The following is a 12,551-nucleotide window of genomic DNA, read 5'->3' on the forward strand; positions in this document are numbered from 1 at the left end:
TCTTAAAATTATATTTGTTGTGGCTCCATAGCCACTCTGTAGAAGCCTAGTTAAATAATCAGAGGGCTTATTTCTGACCAAGTGTTTTTATTTTTTTATTCTTTGACAGCCACGAGCTGTCGCTGGTTTTCGAGGAACAGTACGATACGCATCAATCAATGCTCATAGGAACAGAGTGAGTATCTGAATCTGTATCGTGTCTGAAATTTGTATCATGTAGCTGAAAGCAAAAAATGTATTTGCTATTGATTTTGGGTTTTGTATTCTTATATGTCTTCATAGAAATTTATGCATCTAAATTTTGGGGCAGGATAATATAATTTATAGTAGTTGAGAGTAAAAATGTTCTTGTAGTAGAAATAAGAGTGATTTTAAGAGTTACCTTCATTCAGTAGCATTACAAGTTAATAAATTAAAAGGTGTAATTACTGAGTTTTGTAAAATACATCATCTCTACTACGTCTTCTTAGTATCAAACAGCTCTTCCAGTAGAGAGATTGGCAAGGTTATTTTAACACACTTCAACTTTTGTTTTGTTTCTCTGTATCTTTTATGGAAATTTATTTGTCTTTCATACTTGAAATAGGTGTCCTATTTAATTATAAGAATTTGTTTTACAGTGTTGATTATATTAATTTTCATATATAGTAATGTAAGTATCCACAGCAGTGAAGTATCTATCTTCACTTTTGTCTTATAGGTATTTGTAAGCTGCATTAGAATAATATTTCTTTTTCACAGGAAATGGGCCGGCATGATGACCTCTGGTCCCTGTTTTACATGTTGGTGGAGTTTGTGGTTGGGCAACTGCCTTGGAGAAAAATAAAAGATAAGGTAAATGTGGAAGTAAAACCAAAGAGCACAAGGTATATTTACTTCTGAACTGCACGCAAATGCTATGATAAAGATTCCAGTAAGAATCACTAGTTCATTAATTTTAACATTATGTTTTCTGGTGTTTTCTAGTATTACTTCTCATTCCTAATGTCAAGGTATAAAATGCAATCAAGTTTTATGAACTGTTTTAGTGGGAAAGTATAATGTTCTTCTGGTTTGAAAATGTTTTAAAAGGCAAAAGTGTATACGTACCACTTACTTTGTAGGTCTGTTTTCACTTGAGTGTTTTTTGAGTTCAGCTATGGGACACTGAACATTTCTTATCTATTTTGATTATTTGTGAAATGGACATTTATTTGCTGCTGAACAAAAGTTAATAAGTCAATGTGCAGTAGTGCTTTTAGGCACATATCACAGGTGAGATATACAAAGAAAACAGTATCTGATTAGCTTATTATTATTACTTCTTTCAGCTTCTTTTGGAATTACACTAAAACAAGGTTACTTGTGGTTTATGCATTAATAGATGACAATGTGGTGTATATAGGTTGCTTCTCTTTTTTTCGGTTTTGATGTACTCATCTTACACAAAGCAATTTTCTCATGTCCTAGTCTTCCACAGTGTATTGTGATGACCAAATATACACCAAAAAGTTACTGGATTTAAGATATTGTAATTTTTAAAACATGCTCTTAAGAAGGGTTGGAGTGTCTAATGATAGTCTTCTGTATCTGACAGCATTCAAACACAGAAGGAATGTAAATGGCTTTTCATATTCAATTTGAAGTTCATATATTATTTTTGCATATGTACTGACAGCAATGATAGAATCTCTTATCTTGCTGTGTGATGAAGAACTAACTACCTTCCTCAGTACCGTTCAGTGCAATATATGTACCCATCTGTCTGGTCAGTATTGTGTTGAATGGCTCTAGGATGCAATGTGAATATGCTGTAGCACAGAATGAAGGTGCTAATATTTGTTGTGTTTGCTCCTAGGAGCAAGTGGGCTCCATTAAAGAGAGATATGAGCACAGACTTATGTTGAAACATCTTCCTCAAGAATTCAACGTCTTTCTGGACCACATTTCTAATTTAGATTACTTTACAAAACCTGATTACCAGGTAAATATTGTTTACAATTTTGAATCTCAGATTTTAAATAGCAGAATTGTATGTTGCTTCATCTTTGATTTCCTTTGTGTAGTCTTGATAGTGATTGTGGGTTGTTCCACCACAACGTTATTTTAATGACCATCTAGTACCATGGAAATTTTACAGTTCAAAGATGTCATTTTTTCCCCTTTTGGGAACAGTAAAGTTTCTAAAAATTATTGTCAGTTGTTTTGCAGTCAATAATCTGTTAGGATTAGGTGCTATGCTGGTATTATTCTAGGCTCCACTAAGTGTTCCTTAAGTTACATTGATGAGATTGTTTTTCTCAGTGATAGGCAGTTTTCCAAAATCTTGAGCTCAGCACCTGCAATATATACAGCTGGAGCACAACATGCAACCATGCTCTTTTTTTTTTCATGCTGAAGTATTGCCTACAGAGATCACTAGAAAACTAAATAGTGATTTTTCTTTTTTGAAGACAGTATTGCCTGCTGAAATGGACAGTCTCAGTTCAGTGATAAAGTGGTGGGTGCTGAGAGAACACGCTGTAGAATATATGCTTTTATTCACTGAAGGTTGACCCATATTTTAACAAAAAATAAACCTCAAAATGTTACTCTGATCTATGTAAGTATTTAAAAAACAGCATTTGTGTTTGCATCATAGCAGAAATTATAGGAAAGATTTAAAGAAGAGTGATCTCAAAAATTACTTCAGGGAGAATGCTGAAGGTGTAAAGGAAGAGTAAAGGAGAACGGGACAGAGTGAATTATGGCTTTGCACAGTTCAATAGGATTTTAGAACTGATTAAGATAGAGAGTATTTTGAGGATTCTTGAAAGTAAGGATAAAATTGATACAATCATTTTGTGCAAGAAAAATGATCTAGACTTCTGATCATTTAAAATTGCTAAAAGTTATGTGTTTTTAAAGAAAGCCAGAGAAGACAAATTTGCAGCAGCATTCGTTGGAAGAAAGAATGAAAACCAGTTTTAGCTTTTAGGAAAAAAAAAAAAAAGTTTTTTTTTTAAAATATGATTTTTTGAAATGTTATGAAGTGATATAGACACAGCCTTACCACCAATGAATGGAACAAGACAAAGTTTTTTCCAGAGCAAGAGGAATATAGATGCAATTTCTTTCTTTCTCATGGACACAAGTTGGTCTAGGTGATTTTTCATGGCATAAAATCTGAGTGTAAAGCTTCCAGTCTGAAGTTTCAGTGGGATGGATGTCAGCATTAGATAACGTAAATGATACATGGTTCTAAATGACATAAATATATAAATCAATCAATCAGTATCATTCCATATATACTCCTGATTCATTTCCTTGTTTTTAATGATGTCACTGAATACATTCTTTCATTCTTCTCTGTTGTAGAGTCATTGGATGCTGCCCTACAGCAACTTAGTCATGTTTGTGTGTGTGTGTTTCTGCCTTTTTTGCCTCTTTTCTAATGGAAACACAGGGTTTGTTTGTTTGCTTGTTTGCTTAAAAAAACAACCAACAACAGAAGTTTGCACACCTTGTCTTTGAAATATTGGAAAATGAGAAATGATAAACATAAATTACTGTGTCCTTTTCTTAGAAAATTGTTGTCATTTGAAATCATGAAGAATAGGCATGCTGAATTATTACTGGAAGATATTTCTAAATTGCTTGTTCTCAGTGACAAAAAATGAAGCTTATCAACTTTTTCCTTCATTTTTAGCTTCTTATGTCTGTGTTTGACAACAGTATGAAAACATTTGGGGTTATTGAAAGTGACCCTTTTGACTGGGAGAAGAGTGGAACTGATGGTTCTCTGACAACAACAACAACTTCAACCACACCTCAGTTACACACTCGTCTTACTCCAGCTGCAATTGGGTATGTATGCACATTGTCTGTGGTCACTTAAAAAGCAGTCACAGAGTACCACAGGAAAATTAGTAGTAGTAGTAGTAGTAGTATTTTTTTTCTGTCAGATGCTGAATGAATAGAGGACTGGGCACATTTGAACCATTTTTCAGGTTCCTGTTTATACTATCCTGAAATATCAGCACTGTAGTTTGAAATTTAAAGCATTAAAAAATAGTAGCGCAGGAAATTGTATGTAAATTTGCTAGTCAATCCTTTGTTAAATCATATTTTCTAAAATTAAAGGATGCATACAAAGTTCAACTGTGTGGGAACCAGTTGTCTTCCGCAAGCCTTGAATGTGCTATTACCTGCAATTTCCTTGTAACTTTGAAAAATGAGCGGATCATTACAGGAAATTTGGAAATAGATTTTCCAAATGTGTGTTTTTCATATAACATTTAATGTGGTCTTTGAGACCTGTGATTAAGTAGATTGGATGAGATATAATGCTTAATAAAACCCAAACTCATCTCAGGGTATTGGAGAGTCACTGGGAATGTTTGTTTTGTTTTGTTTTGTTTTTTTAAGAGTTTTGTGTTCTTTTTGTGTTTTAACTTTCTGAATGCTTTTACATATTCCAAACGTGTTCTTCTGAGTCTGCTTCCCAATGTTTGGATGATTACATGAAAAGAATTAAAAAGCTTTGCATTTGTAAATATTTGTATTAAAATATTAAATACTTGCATTTATATTAAATATCAAATATTAAATATTAAATATCAAATATAAATTAAATAAAAATATTAAATATCATATAAATATAAAATAATAAATATTTGCATTTGTGCATTTGTAAATATTCTATAAGCAACGATATTCAAAGAGGCTAAAATTAATAGCTATGTAATAGTTGAAGAAAGTCAATTTTTCTCATTTAGATGCCAAGATCATATAAGCTAATAGTGGTCCGGGCAGCTTAGAACAGTATTAAAGAAAGTAGGGCACTTTCTGCTTCAGCTGTGTGATTCCATCAGCAGTGAAGAAGCAGCATCTCTGAGAGTAGATCTTGGAAACTAATTAAGGGAATCTAAACTTCAAATATTACTGTAAACCAGCAGCCTTCTAGCATATACATCCATTTCTTAAATGCTTTATTAACTAAAAAGCTTTTGAGTTTATGTTTAAAATCTTCTTAAAAATCATTAAGTTCTATTAATGCCTTTTGATGAACAGGAATAATTTTAATCATTTGAGTTGCATCATCCTCAAATGCATACCTGTTGCTTGTAACAGGTTTCTCTCAGCTCAGATTTCTCTCTGCAATATTAAGCCATTAATGAGATAACGTCCCCTTAATCCTACACAGATTAAAATGGCATAATTTTAGAAATAGATACCTTATATGATGTGTGACACCAGAAACGATATATTAGGCATTCACTGGAGAATTTATTTGTTTATTTTTATTATCTTAGCCTTGAGATTTGGAATTTTTTTAATATGAATAATCTGAAATTAATACTGGTGTAATGGAAATGATTATCATTGAGTCAGAGATGAGACAAAAATTACATCAATAGCCTTCTAGTAAAAAGATGAATTTTTCATATCTTTATATTCTGTTATACAAGTTATTCTAGTTAAACTAGCAAACACATGGATTTGCACCAGATGTGCAATATCTCTTTATGTTTTTTTGTAAATGTGCACTTATTAAAAGTTATTTGAATAGAATCATTAGAACCCATAGAGTATTGGCTGGGCTATGGTTAAAATTGTACTAGTTTGAGAGGGAATATATTACTTTCATACATATGAAGTATGTGCATGTGTAAGGTATTTTCAGACTTTGCTACTGTCTTTATTTTTATTTGAACAGTCATGAGTTTGTCAAACTGTGTTTAAACTTTCAATCCAATCCAAAGGTAGCTCTCCTCTTAATAAAAAGAGAAACTGGAGGAAACAAGTAGAAAGATCAGACTATAGTAAATAGCATTTGCTAGCATTTGCTTTTCATCAGGAGTAGTCGTTGAAGCCAGGTACAGTAGTTTCTGAAATGATAACACTGATTAACCACATTTTATATACTATCATCCATTCATTTTGTTTCTGTACAGTATAATAAGTAAGACATCACAACTCTGTAAAAACAGCCCAGGATATTTATCAATCAAAGAGACTTTTTGATTTCAGGAGTACAACCTATATGAATGTCATTGTAGTCCATTCCTATTCCAGAAAATATCAAGAGGAGAAAATTATTTCCAGTTACTATAATTTGTTATATGCTGATACTAAGTGATTGATTAATTTCATTCTAAAAAATAAAAACATTTCCAACTGAACAGTGTTTATTGAGGGTTTTCATCCAACAACGGAAGAAAACAGTATTTATCCAGTGCTTCATAATAGTTAAATATGATCTCTAACAAATTTACTTCAGAAATTGCTTTCAAAACATTCAGGAAGTAATCTTTAAGTGATTATTTGTTGGTTTATTCCTTTGGTTGTGTGCCTAAATTAAAGAAACAGAAATTGAGAAACCTCAGAATTAGCTTTTTTAATATTGAATAAATTACAAAGTTTAGTTTTCTACATAAGCATGCTTTTGCTTGCAATTTATTTTTTACCTTTTATTTTAATAGGATAGAAAATCATTTAAATGAGCACATTAGAATCTCAAAATTTTCACCTTTCCAATGTTTTTTTTTCTTGCTACTTCTGTAGAATTGCCAATGCCACTCCTATCCCAGGAGACTTGCTGCGAGAAAACACAGATGAAGTGTTCCCTGATGAACAACTTAGTGATGGAGAGAATGGTATTCCGGTTGGTGTCTCACCAGAGAAAATACCAGGATCCCCTGGCCATCAACGTCCTCAGGAAAAAGATGTTTGGGAAGAAATGGATGCAAACAGAAACAAAATAAAACTGGGGATTAATAAGGTATTTACAAATCTGTATTGCAAAAATCTTCTTCAAACAGTTTCCTGTCCTCATGATGCACAAAAAATTATTTAATAATTAATTAATAATGCAGTTATGCTAGTATGAATTAAATCTAAGAAAACTTGTCTAAGAAAACAAGATTTATGGCAGATTTATGGTCATCATATTCATGTTCTTTAGACATGATCTTAATTTTTGCTCTCTGAGTGAAACCAAAGCAGATTTTTTGCATTTTGCATGTGCAAAAATTAGATACAGAATATAGAAAAACCAGTTTAATGTTATTCTTCAACTGACAAATTAAGATTAAGTGTGATTAGTAGTATCCATTTAGTTCATATGGTGTTTTTGTCTCCATAAGATATGATACCTTCCTACTGACCCAAAGAGATTCATGGCCTAATCTTTTGGAGAGAATGTTGCTTAAGTTTGAAAAGTGGTCCTTTGAGAAGTGGTTCCTGTCTCTCTTGTTCACAATCACAGCATTTCATATTTGCAGACACAATCACTACACTTCACATTCAGAGCATGTAGTCCTTTTTCTTGATTCTAAAAATATTTTGAATAGCTAAAGAGGGATGTGTTCTTTAGATAGCTGTCTAGTCTTAAGGCTGTTATTTTCTGTTTGCTAGAAAAAATGTAGTGTGTGAGAGAATAAGACACAGGTGCCTATTTTCAAAAGTGATTAACTTGTTTACTTTTTATTTTATTTTTACCAAAGAGGGGAAACCAGATTGCTCTGGTTTAAACAAATACAATTTTTATTATTTGCACCTGCTGAAACTAAAGATGATCATGATTTTCTAGCTCTGGGTTGTGCTAGTTACTATACAAGATAGAGCGCAGTTGGAAAAAAAGTAATTCTAAGTCACAAAAATATTTAGTAGATTTAGTGTATAACAGTGTTATATGCTCCAGAGGATCATAAAGCCAACTTGGAAACTAACTTTTCGGTAGTAAGAGCTCTTGGCTCCAATGCAGACTGATGATGCTACTAAGTGACTGGTTTCAGACTCCTATTGAGGAAAATTTTTGAGACAGGTATGAAAAAATCAGTGTATATTTAAGCACAGTACTGAGTTTTTGAGACTCCTTTTCTCAGACCTACACAGAGCTACTATATTACTGGTAGTATGTTACTAGGCCCTTTTTATCTTTTGTAGGTATGTGCTGAAGGACATACCTAAACTACCTTACACATGGCATAGACTTAAGGAACTTTCCAAATACAAATTGTCTTATCAGTGGATAAAAACCTGGATGGTATTCACCATACAATACCATGTCTTCCTCTGTTTTGCCATTCCTACATTTTTACTTTACTTTCTGCACAGGCTGCCACAGAGGAAGAAAACAGCCATGGACCAGTGAATGGAATGCTTAATGCTCCAAGTCTCGGTTCTCCAATTCGTGTCCGCTCAGAGACTACCCAGCTAGACAGAGATGTCCCATTAGTTCGAAAGTTGCGCTCAATTCACAGCTTTGAACTGGAGAAGCGTCTGACGTTGGAGTCAAAGCCAGACACTGATAAATTTCTTGAGACCTGGTAAAGAAATTATTTCTAATTTATTTTTATGCTTGGATCTTTTCAGAATATGTAGTTAAGATAGTATCATCTTTCCACTATTACTGTATCAATTAATAGTACTGTGTGAAATCCAAAAATAGAGTTGCTGAGCTGTGCTTATGCAAGCTACAGCAAGCAGTATTCAGTATGTTCATAATATTGCTCAATTAATGGATTTTGCCACTAGGCTTCTGCTTTTTTAAGAAAACAGAAAACAAAAAACAAAACAAAACAAAAAAAAACAACAGTGCTAGTCTACAGCTAAAGTCAGATTTATACTCTGGAGATATTTTTTATTTTTTTTTAATTTCAGGCCCTAATGGTGTAATGCTAGTGTTTTTTACCTTTTTCTTTACTGGGATAGTCTTGACAGTACAACCCATCCTAAATAAGAATGATGACATCAGGTGCTCAATGGAGCTAACAGTAGAGCTACTTTATATGAGATGAGAAGGATAGCTTACAAGGAATTTTTATATAAATCTAGTTTTCCTCTACTGAAGATAATCAAATGTAGCTTACATCATTTGTAACTAATTCAGATATTAATTTATTTTCTTAAGTTTGGAGAAGATGCAGAAAGGCTTGAATGCTGCGCCAGAGACTGTGGTTGCTGCTGTTCCCCCTCTTTCTCAGAAAACACCCAATCCTGCTCCTGTGACTGCACGCATGGACCATGTTTGGCACTATGATGAAGAATATCTTCCAGATGCTTCAAAGCCTGTGTCAGCTAGTTCTCCAGAACAGGCTGATGGTGTTGTTAGCAGTGGATTTGTAGCTGTCAACTTAAGCTCCTGCAGGCAGGAGGTTGATTCTAAAGAGTGGGTGATAATAGATAAGGAACGGGACTTGCAGGATTTCAGGACAAATGAAGCTTTAGGGCACAAAACAACTGGAAGTCCCTCAGATGAAGAGCCAGAGGTACTACAAGTTCTAGAGGATTCCCCTCCAGAAGAGCAGCCCAGACAGGGTGGTTGGGCAGGAAACAGTGTCCATGCCAAGAACCAAACCTCAGGGGTGGAGTTTGTTCTAGCCATGGAGTGTCATCCTGCCGCTTCCGAACAGCTTACAGATAAACTGGAACTTCTGACTGGAGCTGCTGGACAACTTCTTGCAGCCACCCCTACAAGTCCTATGGAAGCTCAAGCAGAAGGAGCACTCACTCCGGTAAGAGAAACAGTCACTGTTTTATTAAATCTCTCTTTATTCAAATTTATATATGAGAAGATAGTAATATTTAATGAAAGTTACAGCCAACTCGGTAGAAAAAGAAAATTCTCACAGGCTACTCGCTGATTATAAGGTATGGAATATCTGCCATGGTGAAAATAAGCTAGTCAATGTAATTAACTATAGCTGTACAATAAAACTTCAAATACACTTATGTTCTCATGGAAAATGCAAGATATTATATTTCACACAAGATTATATTTTGATATTATACATTGTGAATTTACTAGCTTACAGTTTCATTTTGTGTTTTTCTACAGAACAGTGTTGAACAGCAAGATTTTTGAGACTTATTTCAAAATATCAGTTGCACAAGTTTTTGATGTATTAGAAACTTGTGGAGATGAAAATTTAATTTAAATTGCTCATTTGTTTTCAAAGGTTCAATTTCTGTATTTTAATATTAGTTTTAGTAAAACAGACCAGAAGGAGCAACATTTAATCCTCTACAAAATACAAATTATCAGATGCTTTTATGTCTAAAATCATTAAAAGCCAGCATGCAATTTTGTATATAAATGTAGTATATAAATGTAGTATCCCACTGTATACAAACTTGTCTCACTTTGGGGAAATGGCTACCTTACTTAAAACTGAAAGTAGAGGTGATGGAAATACCATGTAATACAGCGCGATTAATGTGCAATAGGGTTATCTGGAAAGGTAACAAATTCTGTGCAGAAAGAAAATACAAATTGTTTGGCTGATTTATAAATTGGAAACAGATTGTGTCTATCCAGTGTGTCTATTCTGACCGTGACTGCAGTTTGTGGTAGTCTTTCATCTGCTTCATTAGCTCTTGAATTAAAGCCAAACAAAGCCCAGCAGGATATTTTGGGTGTCTTTTGTTGATGGTATTCCACTTCCCGGAAAAGCTGTTTAAATATTCCTTGAGGTTGGTACTGGAACCTAGCTGTTCTTTCTTACAGGTGAGCATCCTAGTTGCTTTGTAGGAAGACATTCACATATATGTGGCTTCATGTAGTAGTTCTCTCTATTCCAGAATCCTGGTGACCTTAGGAAGCTGTTTCAGAGCTGTTTTTCTTCTTCCTCAAAGTGTTTACCCACCTGAAACAATTATTTGAATGTGATCCTTGATCATGGACTTTGAGATGACTGAAAGATTGTCTGCCAAAAGTTTTGTTTCCAGCTGAGCTTTACCTAAACAAGCAGATTCTTTTAGTTGTCAAATATTTATAGGTAAGTTGCAAATGGTAGCTAACTCTCTAAAATATCATCTGCTCAAGAAGTGAGACAAATTATATGAAAGATCATGCTCTCCTTAAAGATCTCTACTTAATATACATCTGTTTAGAGGTATCATGAAAGGCTGTTAAAACCAGGCAGAATAGACTTCCCTAATCTTCAAACTATTTGCCATGTGAGGTTTGAGAGTTGCTGTTTTTTTTTTTTGAACAGTTTTATTGTTGAACTAGGCTTATATAATAGAAATCCATCTGACATCCCTTACAGAAGTAAATTAAATTATATTAAGGAAGGTAGTTCATGCTAAATTTCATGATGATGCTGTATTTTTTCTGTAATAGCATCATTTTTTTTTCTTTACCACGTACAAAAATATCTAAAACTAATCTCCTGGGGCTCAGAGAGGCTGTGTGCTGCCAGCTGGTTCATCTTATTAGCACTCCTGATGTACAACAACTGCTGCCAAAGCCATAACATTTAGATAAGAGAGTCTCCTTTGAATAGATACAAAGATAATTTGGACAGATACCACCAACCCTCAATAGATAGGCCCAGAAAAATTTATACTTCTCATACTGTATGATTTGGTTCTTCAGATGCTTCTTAACATTGGACCACAGAACAGTTAGATCAGACTGGGGAGCAGAATTAAAGTTACTCAATACCAGTGTGAAATGCCTAAGATGATATGATTCCAACAATAACGATGCTTGGAAAGACTTTGCATAAGTTGAAAATTGAAGTTAATCATAGAATCATTCAGGTTGGAAAAGACCTCTAAGATCATTTAGCCTTTAGCCTTTAACCTAGTACTGACCAGTCCACCAGTAAACCATGCTACCAAGTTCTACGTCTACATATTTCTAGGAGACCTCCAGGGGTGGTGACTCAACCACTTCCCTGGGCAGCCTATTGCAGTGCCGCACAATCCTTTCAGTAACTAAATTTCTCCTAACATCCAACCTAAACCTCCCCTGGTGCAAATTAATGCCCTAAGTGTTTACAAAACTGTAACAACCTTAACTACAATCAAATGGTTTTGTTCTTTAGTTGTTTTATCTAGGTAGAACCTTCCTGACAAACTATACAAATAATGAGCAAAGGGTTGCATTTCACTTTTCTGCTGATTTGAATTATATTGCATCTGTTACTAAGAGCAAGCCTGGATCCAAGAATGTAAGTTTGGGACCATACATCAAATGATGTAAAATAAGTGTTGCTAAAAGGGTTTAAAAGTAGATATTGAGATTACAGTAGTACAGAATAGTAGCTTTATTTAATTTCTGAACAGTTTACTCATTTCCAATGGCTTGCAACTGTAGGACGTCAGCATTCATAGTTATCATGCTTATGAATATACTTCCCATATGCATTCCTAGTGACCTGCTACATTATCACTTAGTAGAAGGTACAATTAATTATGTTCTTTGAGCTTATTCTGAGAATCTGAGAATTCTGATAGGTTTGTTAAATATGCAAACAATTTAATGTTACAAAATGTGAATCAATAAATAATTTTCCTGTTGTAAATACTTTTTAAGTTTTATTCTTCCTTTTATGGGAACAAGGCTTTATTGCTCACTAAGTAGTAGCAAGGATATTTCTGTATGAGAAATTGAAGGTTCAAATACTCGCCCCTAATTTTATTTTCTCCTGAAGGAAAGAAATTACTGGTCTTCAGTCCTTCCATCTGTAGATAAATGTTCTTCTTGAAATCATGTGTGTATGTGGATTTCTTGTAATTGATAATATCATTTCTTACCTGTTTCAAACAGCATCAGCACCCCTAATAAGAACATAAGG

At 33.8% G+C, this 12,551-nt stretch overlaps 1 protein-coding gene across 3 annotated transcripts in view; it reads left to right on the top strand.

The window, feature by feature from the left end:
* TTBK2 (tau tubulin kinase 2) overlaps positions 1 to 12,551 on the top strand; it is an 86,049-nt gene that overhangs the window by 53,648 nt on the left and 19,850 nt on the right. For all 3 annotated transcript variants that reach the window (XM_035326574.1, XM_035326575.1, XM_035326576.1), the window contains 7 exons: positions 110 to 175; positions 742 to 834; positions 1,838 to 1,963; positions 3,668 to 3,825; positions 6,526 to 6,742; positions 8,080 to 8,291; positions 8,876 to 9,479. In XM_035326574.1, the coding sequence (XP_035182465.1) occupies positions 110 to 175; positions 742 to 834; positions 1,838 to 1,963; positions 3,668 to 3,825; positions 6,526 to 6,742; positions 8,080 to 8,291; positions 8,876 to 9,479 (1,476 nt within the window). The remainder of the gene's footprint in view (positions 1 to 109; positions 176 to 741; positions 835 to 1,837; positions 1,964 to 3,667; positions 3,826 to 6,525; positions 6,743 to 8,079; positions 8,292 to 8,875; positions 9,480 to 12,551) is intronic.

Source organism: Oxyura jamaicensis, chromosome 5, assembly GCF_011077185.1.
Source record: "Oxyura jamaicensis isolate SHBP4307 breed ruddy duck chromosome 5, BPBGC_Ojam_1.0, whole genome shotgun sequence".
Classification (NCBI taxonomy): Eukaryota; Metazoa; Chordata; class Aves; order Anseriformes; family Anatidae; genus Oxyura; species Oxyura jamaicensis.